Consider the following 20251-nt stretch of genomic DNA (forward strand, 5'->3'; position numbering starts at 1 on the left):
AACATAAAAACATTAACTATGTGGACCTTCAGTCAAATAAACCAAACTGTAAATGCTGGACATTTTGTAAGGCTGGAGGAGAGCAAGTTTTGACACAATGGCTCTGTTTCAGCAACTGCCATTTTTCAACCCGGTAAGTGACCAATTATTAATTTCTATATATATATATATATATATATATATATATATATATATATTTATTTATTTATTTATTTTTATTTATTTATTTTTATTTATTTATTTATTTTTAAACTGTTAGTAGAATATGTTGACTTTCCCAGGTACTTGCAAAGTTACTTATAGTTAGTAGAATGTCTCAAGTGGACTATCAAAATGAACTGTTAGCCTACCATTAACATTCTTAAATATAAGAATGTTAAAAATAATCTAATTTTATGAGAAGTCTGGTATGAAAATTTTCCACACAGACTGTCCCATTCAATAGACCGATCCATGGAGGGCTATTGGAGGGCATTATTGTTACTGTATGTGGACGAGTTTCACCACATTCCAGCAGGTGGGTAACAGTCTCTCTGTAAAGATATGAATGGCCTTTGTCATCCCGTCAATAGGATCACCAGAAAGATTTTTGTTGTATTTTGCACCTCTTTATACTATTGATGATTTTTAATAGAGTCAAAGCAAATGCTAGCTTTCTTAGTAAGTATTTGACTTAGTGGTTCAAGCTTGAGGCTTATAAATAGAAGATCAGCTGCAATGCATTTATTTGTTTTTGTCATAAACTATATATTTTTTTATTTGACATGTACAGCTTTTGTTCCGCTTCTCTCAATTCGGGTTTTCTCCAGATTCCAGGTGGACCTCATGCACGGGTCTGATATTGTTCTGCACTTTAACCCTCGCTATGAGGGAGGATCTGAATACGTTGTGCACAACACCTGCCATTATGGTCACTGGGGCTCAGAGGAACGCAAGTATGAAACTCCTTTCCCGAGAGCCCAGACATTTGCTCTGCAGATCCTCGTCACCCAGGAGACTTACAAGGTCATTATTTCATATTTCATAATTTATAATGAACTACAGGCCAACTTTTTATTGGATAGGACAATAAACCAAAGTTTTTGGCTTTTTCTAGATAAGTACCAATGGGAAACCCTTCTTTGAGTACAAGCACCGTATGCCGTTCTCCCATGTGGACAGCATCTGCATTGGAGGAATGGTGGAACTGAGTTTAGTTGCTTTCCAGTATCCTGCGGTGAGGAAAAAAAAAAGGAGAAAAAAAGGCACTTTACCATTTCACCACTATTAGGCATATACCAATATCAATATGGAAATGTTTCTTATCTTGATATATAGCTAATTTCTTTATTGATCTTGTGGGGGAAATTGGGCTACAATATCAATCAAATAACAACATTATTGGATGCAGAACTAACAATACAATAAATACAGACTGGACACTGGTAAAGAATGTAAACATTATTCACAATTTAACAGTATACAAAATATTGCATTTGAAATTTATACACAGTATACACTCTAAAAAATGCTGGGTTAAATATAAACACATTTAAAATATAAACCCAGCGCTGGGTTAAAAAGGGACAAACCCAACGGTTGGGTTGTTTTGACCCAGCGGTTGGCAGAGGTGTAAAGTCCAGAGGTCAGAAAGTAAAAGTCCTGGCATATGTTTATTCCACCCATGAACTCAGCAGCTGATTTCAGCAGAGGAGGAACCAAGTCATTCCTTTCCAAGTCTCAAGTCAAATCCCAAAGAGTTAAAGTTAATGAGATAATTAAGTGACTAATTAAATGATGATTGTGCATTAGTGATAAAAATCTGCTGTTACTGAGAATTACAGAAGATCAGATGTTGATGTTTTATTGGATAAATGATGCCACCATCATGGAGATCAGTGTTTGCCTTAGTTGGGCTCTTGACCCTTAACTTGCTGTGTTAGATCTTTCTCTGTAGAAATGCATTTGGTGTTGTACAGTAAGAAAAAATTAGCAGTTCATATATGATGAGATAATTTTATTGAGCTGGTCAGATTACGCTCAAAATGTTTTTTTTTTTCTTCATTTATGTGTTTAGGTTTTACACTAATGACCCTGTGAATATGCAGCATGCAATCAAAGTGCTGCTCTTAGGTATAGTGAATGAAATTCATTATGTAATACATATAACAAAATTGAGCTCCTTTACTGTTTAGGCACAAAAAAGACATCAAGAACCAGCATATGAATCTTAACAATGGTGACTATCAACTATCGACAATCAATAACCTAAAATAGTAAACTAATCTACTACTTCAAACATTTGATTCAACAATGCATACGTTTGCTATAAAACAATATTGCAATCGCTTAGAAACAAACTACATTTAATTCTTAAAAGGGTCAAGAGATTAAGTAAAGCAAACCTTGACCACAATTATGGTGGCATCTTGTGTGTGTTTAAAAAATAAAATAAAAAAATTCTGTTAAGTTCATCTAAGGCTGTGGCTGTTGTTAACAGAAGATGTTCATCATTAATGCACAATCATCATTTAATTAGACACTTAATTATCTCATTAACTTTAACTTTAATACAGATTAAAAGGGTTGTTTTCTGCCAATCAATGTCCCTATCAGTTTTTAAACCAATTATTCTTATGCTTGCACTGCTGTACTTCTATGTATATATATATATATATATATATATATATATATATATATATATATATATATATATATATATATATATATATATATATATATAAATTAAATTTTTTTCTAAATTTACAGCCCCATTATGCTGCACCTCCAGGATGTTTTGTAAGTTATCTAAAATCTTTGGTAGCCAGCTTATCTACATGAATCTCTAATAACTCTGTGACATCTATATCAAGAGTGTACAAGTATGCGAATGTGTGGAATCTGTCTAGCATTACACATTTGATTTTATTACTTATTTCTCATATAACATATCAAATCCAAAAGTAAGAAAACAACATAAAAGGCAGTGGTCTAAACCAGTGGTTCCCAACCTTTTTCGTCTAAACCAGTGGTTCCCAAACTTTTTCAACTCGCGGCCCACACAACCAAACACATATGTTTGCGCGGCCCACTGCAAAAAAAATGAACTGACCCCGCTATTGTTGGGTTAATAACTTAGTAGGCTACTCAGAAGCTAGATTGTTAACTGTATTTATTGAATGAACTAGGGCTGTGCGATATGGACAAAAAAAAAAAAAAACCTATCGCAATTTCTTTGATCAATTTTGCGATTTCGATTTTTATCACGATTTTGACACACACAGATATGCTTTACAGTCATAAACGCATTCAGGATGAAATTAAAACATATTTCCAAAAGAAAACCAGTTAGAGCTTTATCAAAAGGTTGTAACGTCTCTAGAACAGACATAAGTCAAAATAATCACTAAGTAAAGGTGTAACAAAATTTCTAGACCTATGGCAAAAAATTAAAATAAATCCTGTGTCCAGGGACTTTTTTTCTTTTTTGCCATACAGCAGCAGCGAGAGCGCATTAATGTAACACGAAAGCACATTAAAATAATGCACGAGCGCAAATCTCTCTGTTCGCACGCAGTTCTCTTTCATCATCTCGTGTTCGAGATCCACCTATGGGAAGGGCATCCGTACCTAACCACTTGAGACACCCCTCGCTGCAGACTGTAGCTCGGTGACGTCACGTACGTACGTCAGGTATGTGTTTACCGCGCATGCGCAAAGTGACGTAAGGTATGTCTTTAGCACACATGCGTGTGTAATTTGCATTGCGTGATGACGTTAGTTGTTTTCGCGTCTTGCGTGCATTAAAATGCATGCGCATACTTAAAAGAATACTCCAATAAAATGTTAAAGTATTAAAGAACATTAAGGTGTAAAAAAAAAAGACGAGAAAAACAACAGTAAAATATAATACAGCAAACAGCACATATCCATTATTTTAACCATGTTTCATCTGATGTAAAATTATACGGAATTACAGAGTTTATTCTGTAATATCTGTGTAGTATTTTATTTACAATATATTAACATTCTGTTGCACTTTACTTCACTGTGTATATTGTAATATTACACTTTAATGGCACCTCATATGTGTCTTATTGAGCTATTCAAGAGTAAAACAGATGAAAATCAGTCGTCAGCTCTAGTGGTGCAGATGATAAAACGTGTGTTGTTTACAATTTGATGCAATCGACCCGGGTTCGAGTGTTCCTTTTGACTTAAGTTTTTTTTTCTCCTTTTTCAAATTTCAAATCACATCAGAAAAGCATGTATTTTCAATAAAAATGAAGGAAATAATCAAAAAGTTGTGAGGGAGGGCTTTATTGTCCCAATAAGGTGGCATCCATATAATAATCTGAATTAAAATTATAATTTACACTCAATAAGTTATTATTGCATACTGTTTTATAATGTACTACAATACTGAGGTGCAGATACTTGCCACTATTTGCAATAAGTATAACTTAAGTTGCCACCTGGAACTCAGGTTGTATTGTGCAGAAAATGCACTCCAGTTCTCGACACCTAATTTACATAAAAGAACAAACGATATTAAAGCAATATTAAATCCTTTTGAAGAAAGGCAGAAGAGCCATACAAGGAAAATATTTTAAATGTATTTTTAAATATATTATAGCATGGTGTTAGAAAAAGTGTTATTTGCTTTTTCTGTAAAGTGATTTAATTTATAACCAGCATTAACATCAACTAAATTAATAAAGTTTGTCAAGTCAAAATTTAGGTTGGCTTGGCTCAAGAAAGTATAGCCTGAAAGTTTGAAGTTTTTTCAGTGTGAAAATTTTACAGTTGAGGGCAATTTTATTTAAATTTTTTAGATTAGATTAGATTCAACTTTATTGTCATTGTACATGTAAGGTACAAGGCAACTTAATGCAGTAAGCATCTAGCTAGAAGTGCAGTAAGCAGTAAGTACAGGATATACAAGGTCTACAATATGTTACAAATGTACAATAAATATACAAATAAGGCAGTATTATAGACATAATTTACAGATTTAAATACTATCAGCATGATATACAGATAGGTGTGCTATGAACATACTATACAGATGGATTATGTAAGTGTATGTACACTATAAGCAGAAACTATGGACATATGAACATCATTTACACAAGTGCAATGGACAGTAACAAAGTGCATAGAAAATATTTCAGTGTGCAAATGGATTACTCAGTATCCTGGATAAACAGACAGAAGTGCAAGTAATAACAAGTTACTGTTTTTTGCTTGTTTGTAAATCAGATGTAGTGATGAGGAGGGGGAGGAGTCTGTGTGTGTGTGTGCGGGGGGGTTGTCAGAGGGCAGAGTTCAGTAAGGAGACAGCTGTAGGGAAAAAGCTGTTCCTGGATCTGCTGGTCGTTGTCCGGAGGCTCCTGAATCTCCTCCCGGAGGGCATGAGGTTAAACAGTCCATGGTCAGGGTGAGAGGAGAGTCCTTAAAAAGGATGCGAGCTCGACGTAGACAGCATTTTCTTTGGATGTCCTCAATATCAGGAAGTGTTGTCCCTGTGATGCGTTGGGCAGTTTTCACCACCCTCTGCAGTGCCTTGCAGTCAGCAACTGAGCAGTTCTCATACCAGACTGTGATACAACTGGTCAGGATGCTCTCGATCGCACACCGGTAGAAGTTCACCAGGATGGCTGAAGACAGCTGGTTCTTCTTCAGTATCCTGAGGAAGAAGAGGCGCTGGTGAACCTGTGAGCTTCTTATACAGTCTATCAGAGAAAAACAAAAACAGATAGTTGAGAGGAGACAGACAGAGAGATGAAAAGAGACAGACACTCAAATACTTCTTACAGTACTCACTACATGGTAAGGAGTCAAAGAACTATCTAGCAACATGAAGTGGGTCTCTTCTCTGAATTTCATCTCACTGACAGTGTCCCTAAAAAGTCATATGAAGTCACATGAAGGTAAATTTAAGAGGTAACACTTTACAATAAGGTGTCATTGGTAAACAATAATGTATTAATTAACATGAACTAACAATGACCAATACATTTGTTACAGTATCTATTAATCTTTGATAATGTTAGTTAATGAAAAATATTACAAATATGTTAAAAAAATGTTTTTGTTTGTTTTTTTTGAAATGCATGCAACCATCAATGGCATTACTTACATTAATAAAGTCTTTCTGCTCTATTTTAAGACATCTTTAAAAGCTCATTTTAGGCAAAATAAGACTTTTAAAGACCCTTTAAAGAGCAGCAGAATCCCTGTCACTTCGAATAATATATCATGAGACATGTCATAAATGTTTGAAATCGCACACATTTGCAATGACACTCTCTATGATTGACCAAAGCATCCTTACAATTAAAAGCCATTAACACAAACTCACATTTTTAAGAAAACAAAAGTAATTAAATGTTTTTTGACTGCCACCGAATCTCAAATCCACCATACCTTACGAACATCCGGAAGTGAATGAACCTGGATATGCGCATTAATGCTAGTCAGTAGGGCGCGCACGCGTATTAACGGTAAATACATAAACGTGACGTCACCACGTTACTGCGCATGCGTTTCATAGGCATACCTTACGTCACTTTGCGCATGCGCGGTAAACGAGAATTACAGAAGATCAGGTGTTGGTCTTAATCAATAAAAACATGCACCTCTGCAGAAGCATCCAATTGCACCCAAGTCTGGCTAGACAGACAGAAGCGCGCAGCCAATGCCAGGTAAGGCACCGCCCCCTTACCTAGGGGTATATAATGGCTGCAGCGCTGCTATTCTCCAGTTGACATTCGCTTCTCGGGATCTCTGCACTGACACAGTTTGGTTGGATTACGCTGCTCACTTTCGTGTCTTCAGGAGGACATATCGCCTGATCAGCCTCCGCCAGACGTGACTGTCGTCTTTTCAGCCTTCTGCTGTGTTCTGCATTCAGAGCCGCCCGCGCTCTCGTCGGTTTTCACCTGCTCCTCCTTCCACGGCTGCCCGCCACGTAATTTTTGCCGAGTTCTTCTCCGGTATGTCGCTTTCTAAACCTACCGTTTCTCCGGGGAATAGCCTATCACATGCCTGCCCGGCCGCGTGTGGAGCGCTCATCGCCCCTAAGGACCTTCACCCGTTCTGTGTGGTTTGCTTGGGCCTTAAACACGCTCAAGAAGCCTTGGAGAACCCGGAAAATTGCAGTCATTGCCTTATGCTGCCCAAAAAGCTTTTACGATGCCATCTTAAAGTTGCAGCGACCCAGTGCGCCGAGCTCGGCCTTTCTGACTCAGATGAGGGACACGGTGACGACGACGCGCTACCGGGGAACTCCCGGGGCTCCTCCTCACTTGTTTGGGCTGACCAGCCCAATCCCGCATTCCCCGAAGAGGACATCTTCGCGGGCAACCTCATGCTCGCCGACGAACCGGCCGGTTCCGGCGATGAGGATGATGCGGCCCTTCTCGGGGTCTCAGAGGACGAGGAGGACATCCCGCCCTCTGGCGTTCCCCAGGCTAGCGGCCACGCAGCCCTGCCTCAGTCCAGTGTTGGGACCTCCTTCCGGTCTGAGGAAACAACTCCCTCAACATTGAGTGGCCGGCTCCACAGAGCGCCACCAACCAGGAGAGGGATATTTACGACGGGCAAGTGTTGGGACCTCCTTCCGGTCTGAGGAAACAACTCTTCCCCGTCCTTCCAGCGTGCACTAAGCACATGAGGCACAATTGGAGCGAACCGCTCGACTTCAAACACGGCCTTACGGGCCTTGAAGTAAAGGATATGGCAGCTCTTGGTATGGGTGACCCCAGCTATCGAGCCTTCCATCGCCAGGCACCTTAACCCCGCTCAGGGCGGGCTGCTCGCTCCCCCTAAGCCGGTCTTGCCCAACAAGATGGACCGTTTTTCTGCCTCAGTTCACCAGGCCGCATACAAGTCCTCAGCCTTGGCTGTCAGGGCCCTGAACGTTTCGTCTCTCCTCTCCGCTTACCAGGCGGAGATTTTGGACGAATTAGGGCAACAGCTGGAAAAGGGAACCCCTTCTCTACCCTTGTGGAAGGAGATCCTCACGGTGAACGACCTCGTCCTCCGTAACGCTCGGCAGGCCGTCCAAGCCTGCGGGCGCTCTATGGCGCTTTCTGTGGTGGCAAAAAACTCCCCATTTCTCAAGGGGCGGTCACACTGCACTTTTCGTTCCATTGACTTCCATTCATACGCATGCGAATGCGTCAGACCGGAAACGCAAGCTCATGCGAAAAATTTCGCATTTCGCTGTGTTCCAAAGTTCAAGTTTGGTGAACTCTGACCTGCGAATTCGCATCACGTGAAGACGTGGGACCAGTAGAAGATCGATACGTCACTGCGTGACCTCTCTGTACAGAAATTTAAAAATTAAGGAAGCGCTAATTTTAGCAGTAGCGCAGCATCCTATTTTATATAATACATCTTTAAAAGATTATTTAAAAAAAAGCTGCATGGTTCGCAGTGTCAATGGAAACAGGAACAGATGGTACATTTGAATGAGGACACATTTTATAATTTTTTATTGCTTAGTGTGTATGTATTTATATATAGAGAGAGACAGACAGAGAGTAAAACATAATAAAACGCTTTCGACGCCATCGCAAAAGGCACAGTACAAGCACATTAATCCATGTTGTAATAACTGAGGGGAGACCGAACCTGCTCCCGCCCATATTCGCAGTGGTGTCCGAAAAAATTTCGCACGTTCAAGGTCTAGTGTGACCGCCCCTTTACCCTGTCAGGCCTTCCTGACAGTGAGAAGCGGCGCATCGCGGGCGCGTCGGTGGGGGAGCCCGGCCGGGCTCTCTTCGGCCCCGCCGTCACATTGATGCAACAACGGTGTGACGACAAAAAGAAGGAGGACGAGGCCTTCAAGTTATGCCTTCCTAGGAAGGCAGCCCCACGCCAGGCACCCCCTGCGCGTTTGCCTAACACTCCTGCCATGGGACGACATTTCCACCAGGGCAAGGAAAGGCCCCGCAACAAAACCCCTCCACGGCAGAATAACCCACCGCCTGCTAAGCACTGGGGAAAATCGACTCCCGCCGCGGCTGGAAGACCATCTAACCCTACCCCCATCGACTCGAAACGTAAGCGGCCTGCCTGATGTTTGTTTGATGGGGCATCGAGTCCGAGTTCATGGGCCGCGAGCCCTTCGGACTCTCTTCCTGTCCCAGGACCCCCGTTCAAAAGACGCAGGGTCTCCCGCGGATGGATCGCTTCCTCTCCGTTCGAGGCTGCCCAGCCCATGTGTTTAATGAACGTTGTGTGTTCCTCCCTCACGTTCAGGGGGTCTGTTGTGAGGAAAAGTGCAAAAGCAGTGTCACCACACCGCATACACTCTGTTCCCCTCACCCAATCAATAAAGGCTTCGGCCCAAGTGTTTCCCCAACACAAAACACACAAAAAAAACAAAAAACACATTAAAACAAACGAATCAAATGAATTCGTTATGGAGAGAGGATCTCTCTCCGCAGAGAGAGTCCATCTCCCTGCGGAGAGAGGAAATCTGTCTGAACCCCTGCATGTTGCCCCTGGTGTGTCCACTAGATGGTGCCATTGCATCACAAATAAACCAGCTGGGCTTACACAGCTCCGCTGCGGCTCGGGTGGGAACACTCGCAAGTCACGAATGGGCTTGGCAAACTGTCTCGGCTCCCGAGTGGGTGATGCGTACTATAATGCAGGGATACAGACTGCAGTTTGCAATGAAACCCCCGCATTTCAACGGCGTTCTCTCTTCACACATGGAGGAGAACACCTCACACATTCTGAAAGAGGAAATATCCTCACTCATAAACAAGGGAGCGATTCAGGTGGTGCCCCCCAGTCTGATGAATCAGGGTTTTTATTATCGTTATTTCCTGGTCCCCAAAAAGGATGACTCTCTCCACCCTATCTTGGACCTTCGTGTGTTGAACAAACATTTGAGGAAATACAATTTCAGAATGCTGACTCATGGCTCACTTGCCCGCGCCATAAAACAGAACGACTGGTTCACATCGGTCGACCTGAAAGATGCTTTCTTCCATATAAGCATTTATCCGCCACACAGGAAGTTTCTTCGTTACGCCTACCAAGGCACATGTTACGAATTCACAGTTCTGCCGTTTGGGCTCAGTCTAAGCCCCCGGTGTTTCTGTCTGTGTGCGGAGGCGGGCTTAGCACCCATGAGAATGTCAGGTCTGAGGAATCCGAAATACACACACACAGAGCACATGAAAGTGACGTGACATTCAGCCAAGTATGGTGACCCATACTCAGAATTCGTGCTCTGCATTTAACCCATCCGAAGTGCACACACACAGAGCAGTGAACACACACACACTGTGAACACACACCCGGAGCAGTGGGCAGCCATTTTTATGCTGCGGCGCCCGGGGAGCAGTTGGGGGTTCGATGCCTTGCTCAAGGGCACCTAAGTCATGGTATTGAAGGTGGAGAGAGAACTGTACATGCACTCCCCCCACCAACAATTCCTGCCGGCCCGAGACTCGAACTCACAACCCTTCGATTGGGAGTCCGACTCTCTAACCATTAGGCCCACGACTTCCCCCTCATAGCCGAATCGAAAGAGAAAGTGTTGCAGGACACCTGCCGTGTGCTCACGCACATCACATCTCTCGGGTTCAGAGTGAATGTGAGCAAGAGCAATTTTACACCCAGTCAGAATGTCATTTTCCTGGGTTTGGAGTTGAACTCAGTCTCCATGCAAGCGCGTCTCTCTCAAGAGCGTGTTCTCTCTCTAATGAACTGTCTGTCGCAGTTCAGAGAGGGGGTGAAAGTACAATATCGCACATGCCTCAGGCTGCAGGGTCTTATGGCTTCATCTATCCAGGTTGTACCGCTGGGACTCCTGAGAATGAGAGCGTTCATGAAATGGGTTTTGTTACTACATTTCAGCCCGACGCGCGATCTTTGCTGCTCTGTAATAGTGACGCGCGCCTGCTTGGCAGCTTTGCGCCACTGGAAGAGCACAGACTTTTACGCACAGGGAACCCCGTTGGGGACGGTGATGTTGTGGAAAGTCGTGATGACAGATGCGTCCTTGACAGGCTGGGGTGCCACCCAGGAGGGCAGAACGGTGAACGGTCTGTGGCCGAGCAGACTACGTTCAGCGCACATAAATTATTTAGAGCTTATGGTCGTATGGAAAGCTCTGAATCATTTTCTGCCTCGCCTGCAGGGACATCATGTGCTTGTACGCTGCGACAATACCACGGCAGTGGCTTATATCAACCGTCAGGGCGGCGTGCGCTCGTCGAAACTTCACGCTCTAGCTTACAAGCTTTTGGTGTGGAGCAGACGGGTTTTCCTGTCGTTACACGCGACTCATGTTCCGGGCCTTCTAAACAGAGGCGCGGATCTTCTATCGAGGGGAAACCCCAATTACGGAGATTGGCACCTTCACCCGCAGATAGTGGATATGTTATGGATGAGATTCGGACAGGCAACCATAGATCTATTCGCCTCGCGCGAAAACTACCATTGTCCTATGTTCTTTTAGCTAAAGGACGTGGACGCGCCCCTCGGGGTAGATGCACTGGCCCACCCGTGGCCCAGAGTGCTGCTGTATGCTTTTCCTCCCCTGTGCCTGATAATTCCTACACTGGCCAGGGTGAGAGAGCAGGGCCTGTCTCTCATTCTGATAGCACCCAGGTGGCCCAAAGCACCATGGCTGGCGGAGATAATCCCTCTGTTATATGCCGAGCCGTGGCGCCTCCCCCCCCGCACGGATCTATTGTCCCAAGCGAACGGGGAGATTTATCACCCGCACCCGGACAGGGTGGCTCTTTGGGCTTGGCCCGTGAGAGGACAAACCTAAGCGCACTGGGGCTTTCGCCGCATGTGATAGCTACTATACATAATGGCAGGGCCATTTCTACACTATCCTTTTATGGCAGTAAGTGGCAAGTGTTCGAAGGGTGGTGTGATGGGCCAGGTCTCACATCTTATCAGTGCTCAGTTCCTGATATTTTGTGTTTCCTCCAAGACCTCTTGGAAAAAGGCATTTCTTTTTCCACAATTAAGGTCTACTTGGCTGCTATTTCGGCCTGTCATGTGGGCTTTGAGGGCTCAACAGTCGGGCAGCATCCTCTAATCCGCAGATTTATGAAAGGTGCCCGTCACTCCTTGTCAGTCGTCAGGAGAACTGTTCCTGAGTGGGTGTTGGAGGCTCTGTCTCAATATCCTTTTGAACCTCTGGGAAGTATTTCCCTAAAGCTGCTGTCCTTCAAGACAGCTTTGCTCTTGGCCTTGGCATCAGCCAAACGTGTCAGTAAGCTTCATGCTCTTTCGGTTCATCCCTCGTGCACTAAATTCTCTCTTAGTGAAGATATGGTTTCCCTTAAGCTTAATCCGGCCTTCATGCCGAAGTGCTTCCCTGCGTTCACTTCGGAGGTGTTGGAGCTGTCCGCTTTTCACCCTCCACCTTTTTCCTCCCCAGAGGATGAGAGGCTAAATGCTCTGTGTCCCGTCCGTGCTTTACGGACATATATTAACAGGACCAGTGCTTTCCGGAAGAGCGACCAGCTCTTTATTTCATGGGCACCCCCTCATGGAGGGAATCCTATTTCTAAGCAACGCCTCTCACATTGGCTTGTGAATGCTATAGCTTTGGCTTATGAATCAAAGGGAATGCAGCCACCAGGGGACATCAGAGCTCATTCCACGAGGGGCATTGCCACCTCTTGGGCTTTGTTTAGGGGAGTGTCACTGCAGGACATCTGCTCCGCTGCCAGTTGGGCTTCTCCTCATACCTTTGTGCGTTATTACCGGCTGGATGTCACCAGTATCTCGGTAGCACATTCGGTTTTAGGGGGTGGGGTCTTCTTAGCCCTCCCCTGCAACCCTGTTGGAAGTGATGAAGAAGGAGTGAATGGGCCGGCTGGCCATGCACATCCCTGTCACTAAGCATGTTTTTCCATTCCTTTTCTGGGTGTATTTATATGCACATTGGTTATCATGTGTTATGCTAACATGTTTCATGTGCTGCATGTGCACAGCAGTCATGTGTGTGCATCAGTATCGCAGGTTCATGAATATGGGACGTGTCAGGCACCGCCTCCCTGGGGCGACCGTCCTTCTCTGGCTTTCAGAACCTCACTGTGAGTGTATTGGGCAATCGGGGAGCTGTCCATGTCTCTCCCATAGGTGGATCTCGAACATGAGATGATGAAAGAAATCAATAGGTTACTGTCGTAAACCCAGTTCTCTGAAACATCGAGTGGAGAGATCCACCAGCTCTCAACCGCTTACCACACGAGAAGCGAATATACTTACTGGAGAATAGCAGCGCTGCAGCCGTTATATACCCCTAGGTAAGGGGGCGGGGCCTTACCTGGCATTGGCTGCGCGCTTCTGTCTGTCTAGCCAGACTTGGTGCAACTGGATGCTTCTGCAGAGGTCAGGTACGGATGCCCTTCCCATAGGTGGATCTCTCCACTCGATGTTTCAGAGAACCGGGTTTACGACAGTAACCTATTGATTTTACTTTGCTCTGTCACAAAACCAGACGCGCGTGCTCAGATACACGCTGTTCTCGTTGGGAGAGAGTGTGCAAAACGTGTCTCCTCTCACTTAAACTGCGTCCTGTGCACTTACAACTCTCTCTATGCCCATCTGCTAGATATTAATTATTTTCGCACGTTTTTATTTCTAGCCTTTTACCGCGTGCAGTGTGAACGCTCTGATCCGTTAACATGGGCTCGGAAAAAAGGCACATCACAGACAGAGTGTGTGAGTTACGTAGGCAGGGCCGCATTAAGACTATAAGGGGCCCCTGGGCTTTATCTCTTGAGGGGCCCTTCCAGGGCTCGACAACAAGGACTGCCCGATTGCCCGAGGCTAGTGTGAATGACGCTCGGGACAGTAGACAGAACGGTCACTTGCCTGATCGGGCCAGTGCTGTAGGGTGTGCGTTATATGTAGTCTATGATATCGTAATTGTTGATTTAACGATCTGATATTATCGAGTATGCATCTCACTTTACAAAAAACAAAAAAACAAAAAAAAATAACACCCATTCTGTGCACGCACGCACTATGTGACGTAGTCTAGTAGGTTAGACTTGTGCACGTGATTTAGTCTTAATGCCTCAGAATTCAAATATGCCCCTGTAAATATTTCATATTTATATAATTTAATATCTAGGCTATGTTAAACTAATATTACACAAAGAGTGCCGTTTTTCTCCAAATATTAGCATGATTACAAATGTGATGATTTTATTCAGCGTACAGTTTAATAAACAACTTATATCAAGTGACTTACATTTTAGACACCAAATCGTCTGTTTCGCTGTATTTCGCCAACGAAAATGGTTCCAAAGTCCACAGAATTGTTTTGCGTCTCTGAGCAACACTTCCTGAGTGAATCAGCTGCTTGAATGAATCGGTTGAATCTTAATGATTTGCTCATTAACAGTGATTCGCTGCCACCCACTGGCGGGTTTAATTTCAGGTTAAAATGTCTTCATTTTTTTAATAATTCCACAGTATTTAACGTTTTATATTTTCAAACATTAAAAACATTTTTATGCATCTGTAACTGCTCTTGACTGATAAATTTTTAATAGTTTAATCTATATAGTTATACATTAGATCACAACTTCTCTACCTGAAAATCTCTAAACCTACATGAAAAACTTGAAAAGCACCATTTATTACATTTATATGTTTGTTCTGTTGTATTTATTTGTGCTATTACTCGTAATTTGATTATGTTTAACTATTTTATTAACTTACTTTTTATTTGTCTAACAATATTTAAAATATAAATTAATCTAGTAGCTTTTGCTGTCATTAACCTATTATTGAGGTTAAATGTAACAAAGACAATGAAAACGATATCTATGCTTATGTTATAGGCCCCTTTTCAACAAAACCATTATTGCATTATTTCTGAAATGCAGAGGGTCTGCATTCCCGCGGCACTAAAAAACACAAACTTTCCGCAACTCTTGTGTAATTTGAAACTAAAACACGGTAGCGGTCGGTAACTCTGGTGTAATTTGAACGAGAGCGGTCGGTCATTCAATATCACGTTCCCGACTTCCTTTCAGAACAGCATATCTTCGCTTTACTTAATCTTATCGATCACCCGGTAAAGGTTACAGCCTGCCCTGCACTCAGGACCGTTATGCACGCGCTGCACGCATGGACCAGTTTTTTCTGCGTCATGCATTGTATTTGCGGGGTCTGTACGCGCAGCATGTGCATAACGGTCCACAGGGCAGACTGTACCGGTGCTAAATATACGGCCCTAAAAAAGAATGGCAGAGCAAAGTGTGGATGCGCTGTCCTTGAAGGACGTTCAACTTGGACTGGAAAATGGTTAGTTTTACTGCTAAGAAACCCACATCATGCAAGTCTGATGTATGGGAGTCTTTTTCATGTATCATAGACGCAGATGAAAAAAAAAAAAATACCCTTTGCGCAATGTGATAAATGCCTAAAAGTATTCCCGTTCAGCAGTCACAAGACTGTAACCTCGGGTTTAAGGCGGGACTCATGCATCATCACAAAGGATCAAACTAAACTGGCATTTACAAATTCTAGGCCGGTGCCAGAGCAGTTTAAAAAAGAGACAACAGAAAAATGTGTTGAAATTTGTTTGCCAAGACATTCGACCGTATGATAGTGTGTCCGGAAAAGGTTTTAATCAGCTGGCCCAACATTTTGTCGACACAGCAGCAAAAATCGGAAAGTTTAATGTCAGTGAGATACTTCCACATCCAACAACAGTATCAAGAAATATTGAAAAGAGGGCTCAGAGTACACGTTTTTATTTATTTTTTCTCTTCGACATTTTTCCCCTACTGTGTTGGCAGTAAAATGTTAAATTTCGTATCTTGACAAGGCGAATAAAATAATAAATAAAATTTTTGTGCAGGCAACATTTTTATTTTCTCCGTGGAAATGGAAATTTGAAATTTTGGAAACGAGATCTAAATTTAGCAGGGTGGTCGGGTCGGGAAGAAAATTATTCTAAGCAGACAGCGGGTGAAGGGGGTGAACAAAGAGTTTATATATATCGGGAACAGGAGGGTGCGGATATAAACCCAGCGGGTTTTCTAGCTACTGCTGCCATATCACAACCAACCTGTAAATGGCGGTGATTTCCTTTCCCTTTCCCCTTCACCATTATCTGCATCTTCATCTTTCCCAGGGCCTGCGTTAAAATATGATGTTAGTTTCGGATTTTTTTTTTTAACAAACTGTTCTGACGTTCTACTTTATCTTGTGCTGTTTTTCTTTTTTGCGAACCACTGTCATATTTACGAGACATTGCTGTCACATTAGATTAGCCATTAGATTAGTTATTGTCATCATTAGAATAGGCGGCAATTATCTTATAAAGAATTCAACGTAAGTATGTCACGTGAGTTCGATACAGGCCAAAAACTGAATGCTTTCAGACAATGATAAATTTTATTGGATTTCAGACAATTAAACAATGCCCACTGTGACTGATGATTGAGAGGGCTTGACTGACACTTCTCGAGCAGGACTTGCAACGCCCGCACGTGCATTAAAAGCAAAGCGATAAAGCGTAATTTTAAAGGGACAGCCAACGAATTATAAAATCCGATTACAATATTTTCCGGCATCATCGGGGCCCTCCCCCAGCCCGGGGCCCTGGGCTTAAGCCCAGGTAAGCCCGTGCATTAATCATACTGTCTACGTAGGCATATTCCCAGTCTGTTCTGTTCTCTCGCTAGGCGCATTGCATTCTGATTAGAACGGGTGGCATACTGTGGGAGGTCAGGGAAATCGTGGAAAATCATGCTATAAAGCGATTTAGAAATCGCGCACGAAATAGCTCAAATCGTGATTTTATGACTCTTTCTATCGCACAGCCCTAGAATGAACTGGCAATGAACAGAAAATAACTCGGGCTTATTTGATTATATATATAATATTATGTTATCATGTTATGACTTAGACATTTTTACATATATTAACAATATTATTATTTATTTTAATAGTAATTGGCGGCCCACCTGCAATACCATCGCGACCCACTAGGGGGCCGCGGCCCACAGGTTGAAAACCACTGGTCTAAACAGTTAATGTGCTATACAGTATAGCATTGCAGTATATTAAAATATATTTAATTACAATTAGATGGTCCCATATAAAAGGATCTTCTGTGGTGGAGTACATCCTGGAAAGATCTTCATCATCCAAGGATTTTTCAATCCTGGGGGAAAAACAGGTTTGACAATATCATTCTTTCACAGATAATACATACACAGTAAAATACAGAGTGTTAAATTAACACTTCTCATAGTATATGAGGTCCCACTCTAATAGAGTGTTAAAGTAACACTGAAGCAGTGTTAAAGTTAATGAGATAATTAAGTGATTACTTAAGTGATGATTAAGCATTAGTGATGAAAAGCTGCTGTTAACAAGCAGAATCACTGAAGAAAAGAGAAACAAGAACTACAAATGACTTCAGCCACAGCCTTAGATGAAATCAACTGAAATAAAAGACGACATTAAATCTCTAAAGATTTCAGCAGAAGATAATGAATCATCTCCACAAACAGCATCACCAACTTTAACACTCTTTTAGAGTGGGACCATGTATACTCTGAGCAATGTTAATTTAACACTCTGAAATTTACTGTGTAATAAATAATCTTGAAATAACATGATGACAGCTTCCGTCCGATCAGAGAAACTGAGATGTTTTTAAGAGAGTCTTTCTGTGACAGAATGGAGATTAGTCTACGACACAAAACCGGAATTGCATTTCACTGCAGTGTTTGTTTTGATGAGAATGTGGTTGAGTGCAACAGCTATGAGGATGGAAAATGGGAAAATGGCGAAAAATCTCAAGTTGCGCTGTTAAAAAGAGAGGAACCGATGCAGGTAAGCAAACATATGTCTTTATGATTCATGAACCTATGACTATTCAGGTGGAGAATGTGAATTTATGATTGTAAATACACTGGAAAATTACTGTACAATAGAGTTTGGAGAAAAATCATCTTTGTCTTTGTATGTGCATTTCAGGTCACCATTTTCTCCAGTTGTGATCATTACAAAGTGTTTGTCAATGGTGAACAAACTCACACTTACAGCCATCGTTTCACTAAACTGGAGGAGATTGATGTTTTGGAAGTCAGTGGAGATGTGGAGTTGACATTTGTGCAGCCCTGACAAAGATTTCATACTGATCTATGAGCAGTGCTGTGTAGATTACTTTCAAGTCCATTATTGATTCCAAATTTCATGGGAAAAATTGTAGTTAGTAACATAACCCATTACATTACACATTTTAGGTGATATATAACTACTTTCTGATTATTTTTAGATGACTTATGACCTAACTCGTTTATCATATTGATTTAAATAGGATAATTGTGTACAATATTGATATAAAACTACAAAAGAAATAAAATGTTCTCAACATGAAGTTCATTAAGAATTACATCAAGGTTTCCCAAACTGGTTTGTGATTTTTAATGAGCAGATGAGCAGAGCGTGATGAAGATTTACACGCAAATAATGAAATCCATTGAAGAAAAAAAAAAAATCCACACTCATTACTAAACCACTATAAACAATAAACATTTGACAAATCAACTTAACCACATTAAAAATGAAAAAAAACAAACATAATAAAAACGTCAAAGCAGCTTTACCATATTAAACAGGAAATAGTGCATCGATAATGCAAGAAGACAACAGTAAACAGTCAATACTTTACTTTTGTTGATAATAACTTGAGGACATATGCAGAACCTTCCGCATTTATCTTTATTCATTAACTTTAGGATTTCATAATCTTAGACAACATTCTCCGGTTATATAAGTGAAAGTTGTGACATTGGCCAAGAATGGTAACCCATACTCGGAATTGGTGCTCTGCATTTAACCCATCCAAGAGCACACACACAGCATTGAGAAGTGAACACACCGTGAACACACACCCGGAGCAGTGGGCAGCTATATATCAGGGAGCAACTGGGGGTTCAGTGCCTTGCTCAAGGGCACTTCAGCCATGTGTATTGAGGGTGGAAGAGAGCGCTGTTCATTCACTCCCTCCCACCTACAACTCCTGCAAGCACCGAGACTCGAACCTGCGACCTTCGGGTTACATGTCTAACTGTCTAACCATTAGGCCATGATTTTTTAAAGAAAATCATATTTTTAAAAAAAAAAAAAAAAACACAAATAAATAAAAATCTTGTTTTCCTTGTTTTACAGCAAGTTCGAAATGTACTGCAAGAAGTCCAACCATCATACTGGTTACCAGAACAATTGTGTGGTGATTATTTTCACCAGCAGATGAACTACACTTATTTCACGTGCGACCCCACACCCCCGAGAAGTAATGATGGCGAAATGAAGCCTCATGAAGCTTTAAGATTTTCAGCGAAGTGGTTCACAAAAGGGTTAATTTCGAGAAGAACCCGGCTGCAGCTTGTGGATTGAGGCGGGGCTGCATCTGGGGCGGGGCTGCACGTGATTGGTTCGATCGTCTTTGATAGACATACATGATAGAGGAAATGTGTGTGTAGTTGGTGTAGGACGGAGTATGTTGTTTAAAAAGCTAAAAACGCTGTGCAGTTTTACAAAGCCTTCATTATAATGCACAGAAGAAAAAAGAAAACATTAACCTGTAACTCGCCATGTCCCTGAAATTATTGTTTTGCTAAATTAAACTGATCTTTAGACTAACAGATGAACAACCAACTACATTTAATAAATGAATTGGGTTGATTATCCACAGAGGGAGGATCAGGTCTTCAGATAGAAGAATGAATTATGAATTAAATAATTTTGGTAAATTTGATTATTTCATATCATCAGAGTATGAGAAAGTATTGTTTTAATTTATATAGCATGACAAGACAATTATTGTTACGTATAATTATCTGCAACAGGCTAATGTGTCTGCTGTGTGCCATTTCAATTTTTATGAAACTTTAATTTTCTTTACTACATTGCAAAGCATAGACTTTTCCTCCCCGTTATTTCAGGAAAATGTGCTGCTCCTCATTCTTTTAAAGAGAAACTTTTATTTCTACCGGCCAGTGATGATTCTGAAAGATATACCTGTAATCTGTTGCTATAGTAATGAACGCAATTTCATGATCATTCTCCTATTATATTACAGCAGTATCAAAAACAACCACTGCCAAAAAATGAGATAAACTTTATAAAGTATCATCTATTTATATTAAATTAATATATTAAATTGGTATCTTCTCCGATACCCATTTTGTGAGTGGCACCATTATTGAGCTGATTCTTTTCAATCAGCTGGAATGCT

The 20251-nt window shown here is 41.7% G+C and overlaps 1 protein-coding gene across 2 annotated transcripts; it reads left to right on the plus strand.

Annotated features, from left to right (window-relative positions):
- Nucleotides 1-4: 4 nt before the first annotated feature.
- Nucleotides 5-18495, plus strand: LOC122139137 (galectin-9-like). Of its 2 annotated transcripts, XM_042734987.1 has the most exons (8): nt 5-133; nt 429-517; nt 810-1005; nt 1097-1216; nt 2749-2778; nt 17089-17173; nt 17681-17841; nt 17986-18495. In XM_042734987.1, the coding sequence occupies exons 1-8, from the start codon at nt 98-100 to the stop codon at nt 18130-18132; spliced, it is 864 nt and encodes a 287-aa protein (XP_042590921.1). In that variant the 5' UTR covers nt 5-97; the 3' UTR covers nt 18133-18495. The 2 variants fall into 2 exon arrangements, with proteins under 2 accessions (XP_042590921.1, XP_042590922.1); XM_042734988.1 differs by lacking the exon at nt 2749-2778.
- Nucleotides 18496-20251: the final 1756 nt, after the last annotated feature.

This window comes from Cyprinus carpio, chromosome B12, assembly GCF_018340385.1.
Source record: "Cyprinus carpio isolate SPL01 chromosome B12, ASM1834038v1, whole genome shotgun sequence".
NCBI classification, from domain to species: domain Eukaryota; kingdom Metazoa; phylum Chordata; class Actinopteri; order Cypriniformes; family Cyprinidae; genus Cyprinus; species Cyprinus carpio.

Bases quoted from the DNA above. Each gene is read 5' to 3' on its own strand.
- LOC122139137 (XM_042734987.1), top strand. From the start codon at position 98: ATGGCTCTGTTTCAGCAACTGCCATTTTTCAACCCG. The intron at 17,174-17,680 runs AAACAGGTTTGA...AGTCTTTCTGTG, and splicing joins ATTTTTCAATCCTGGGGGAA to ACAGAATGGAGATTAGTCTA. The intron at 17,842-17,985 runs GTAAGCAAACAT...TGTGCATTTCAG, and splicing joins AAAGAGAGGAACCGATGCAG to GTCACCATTTTCTCCAGTTG.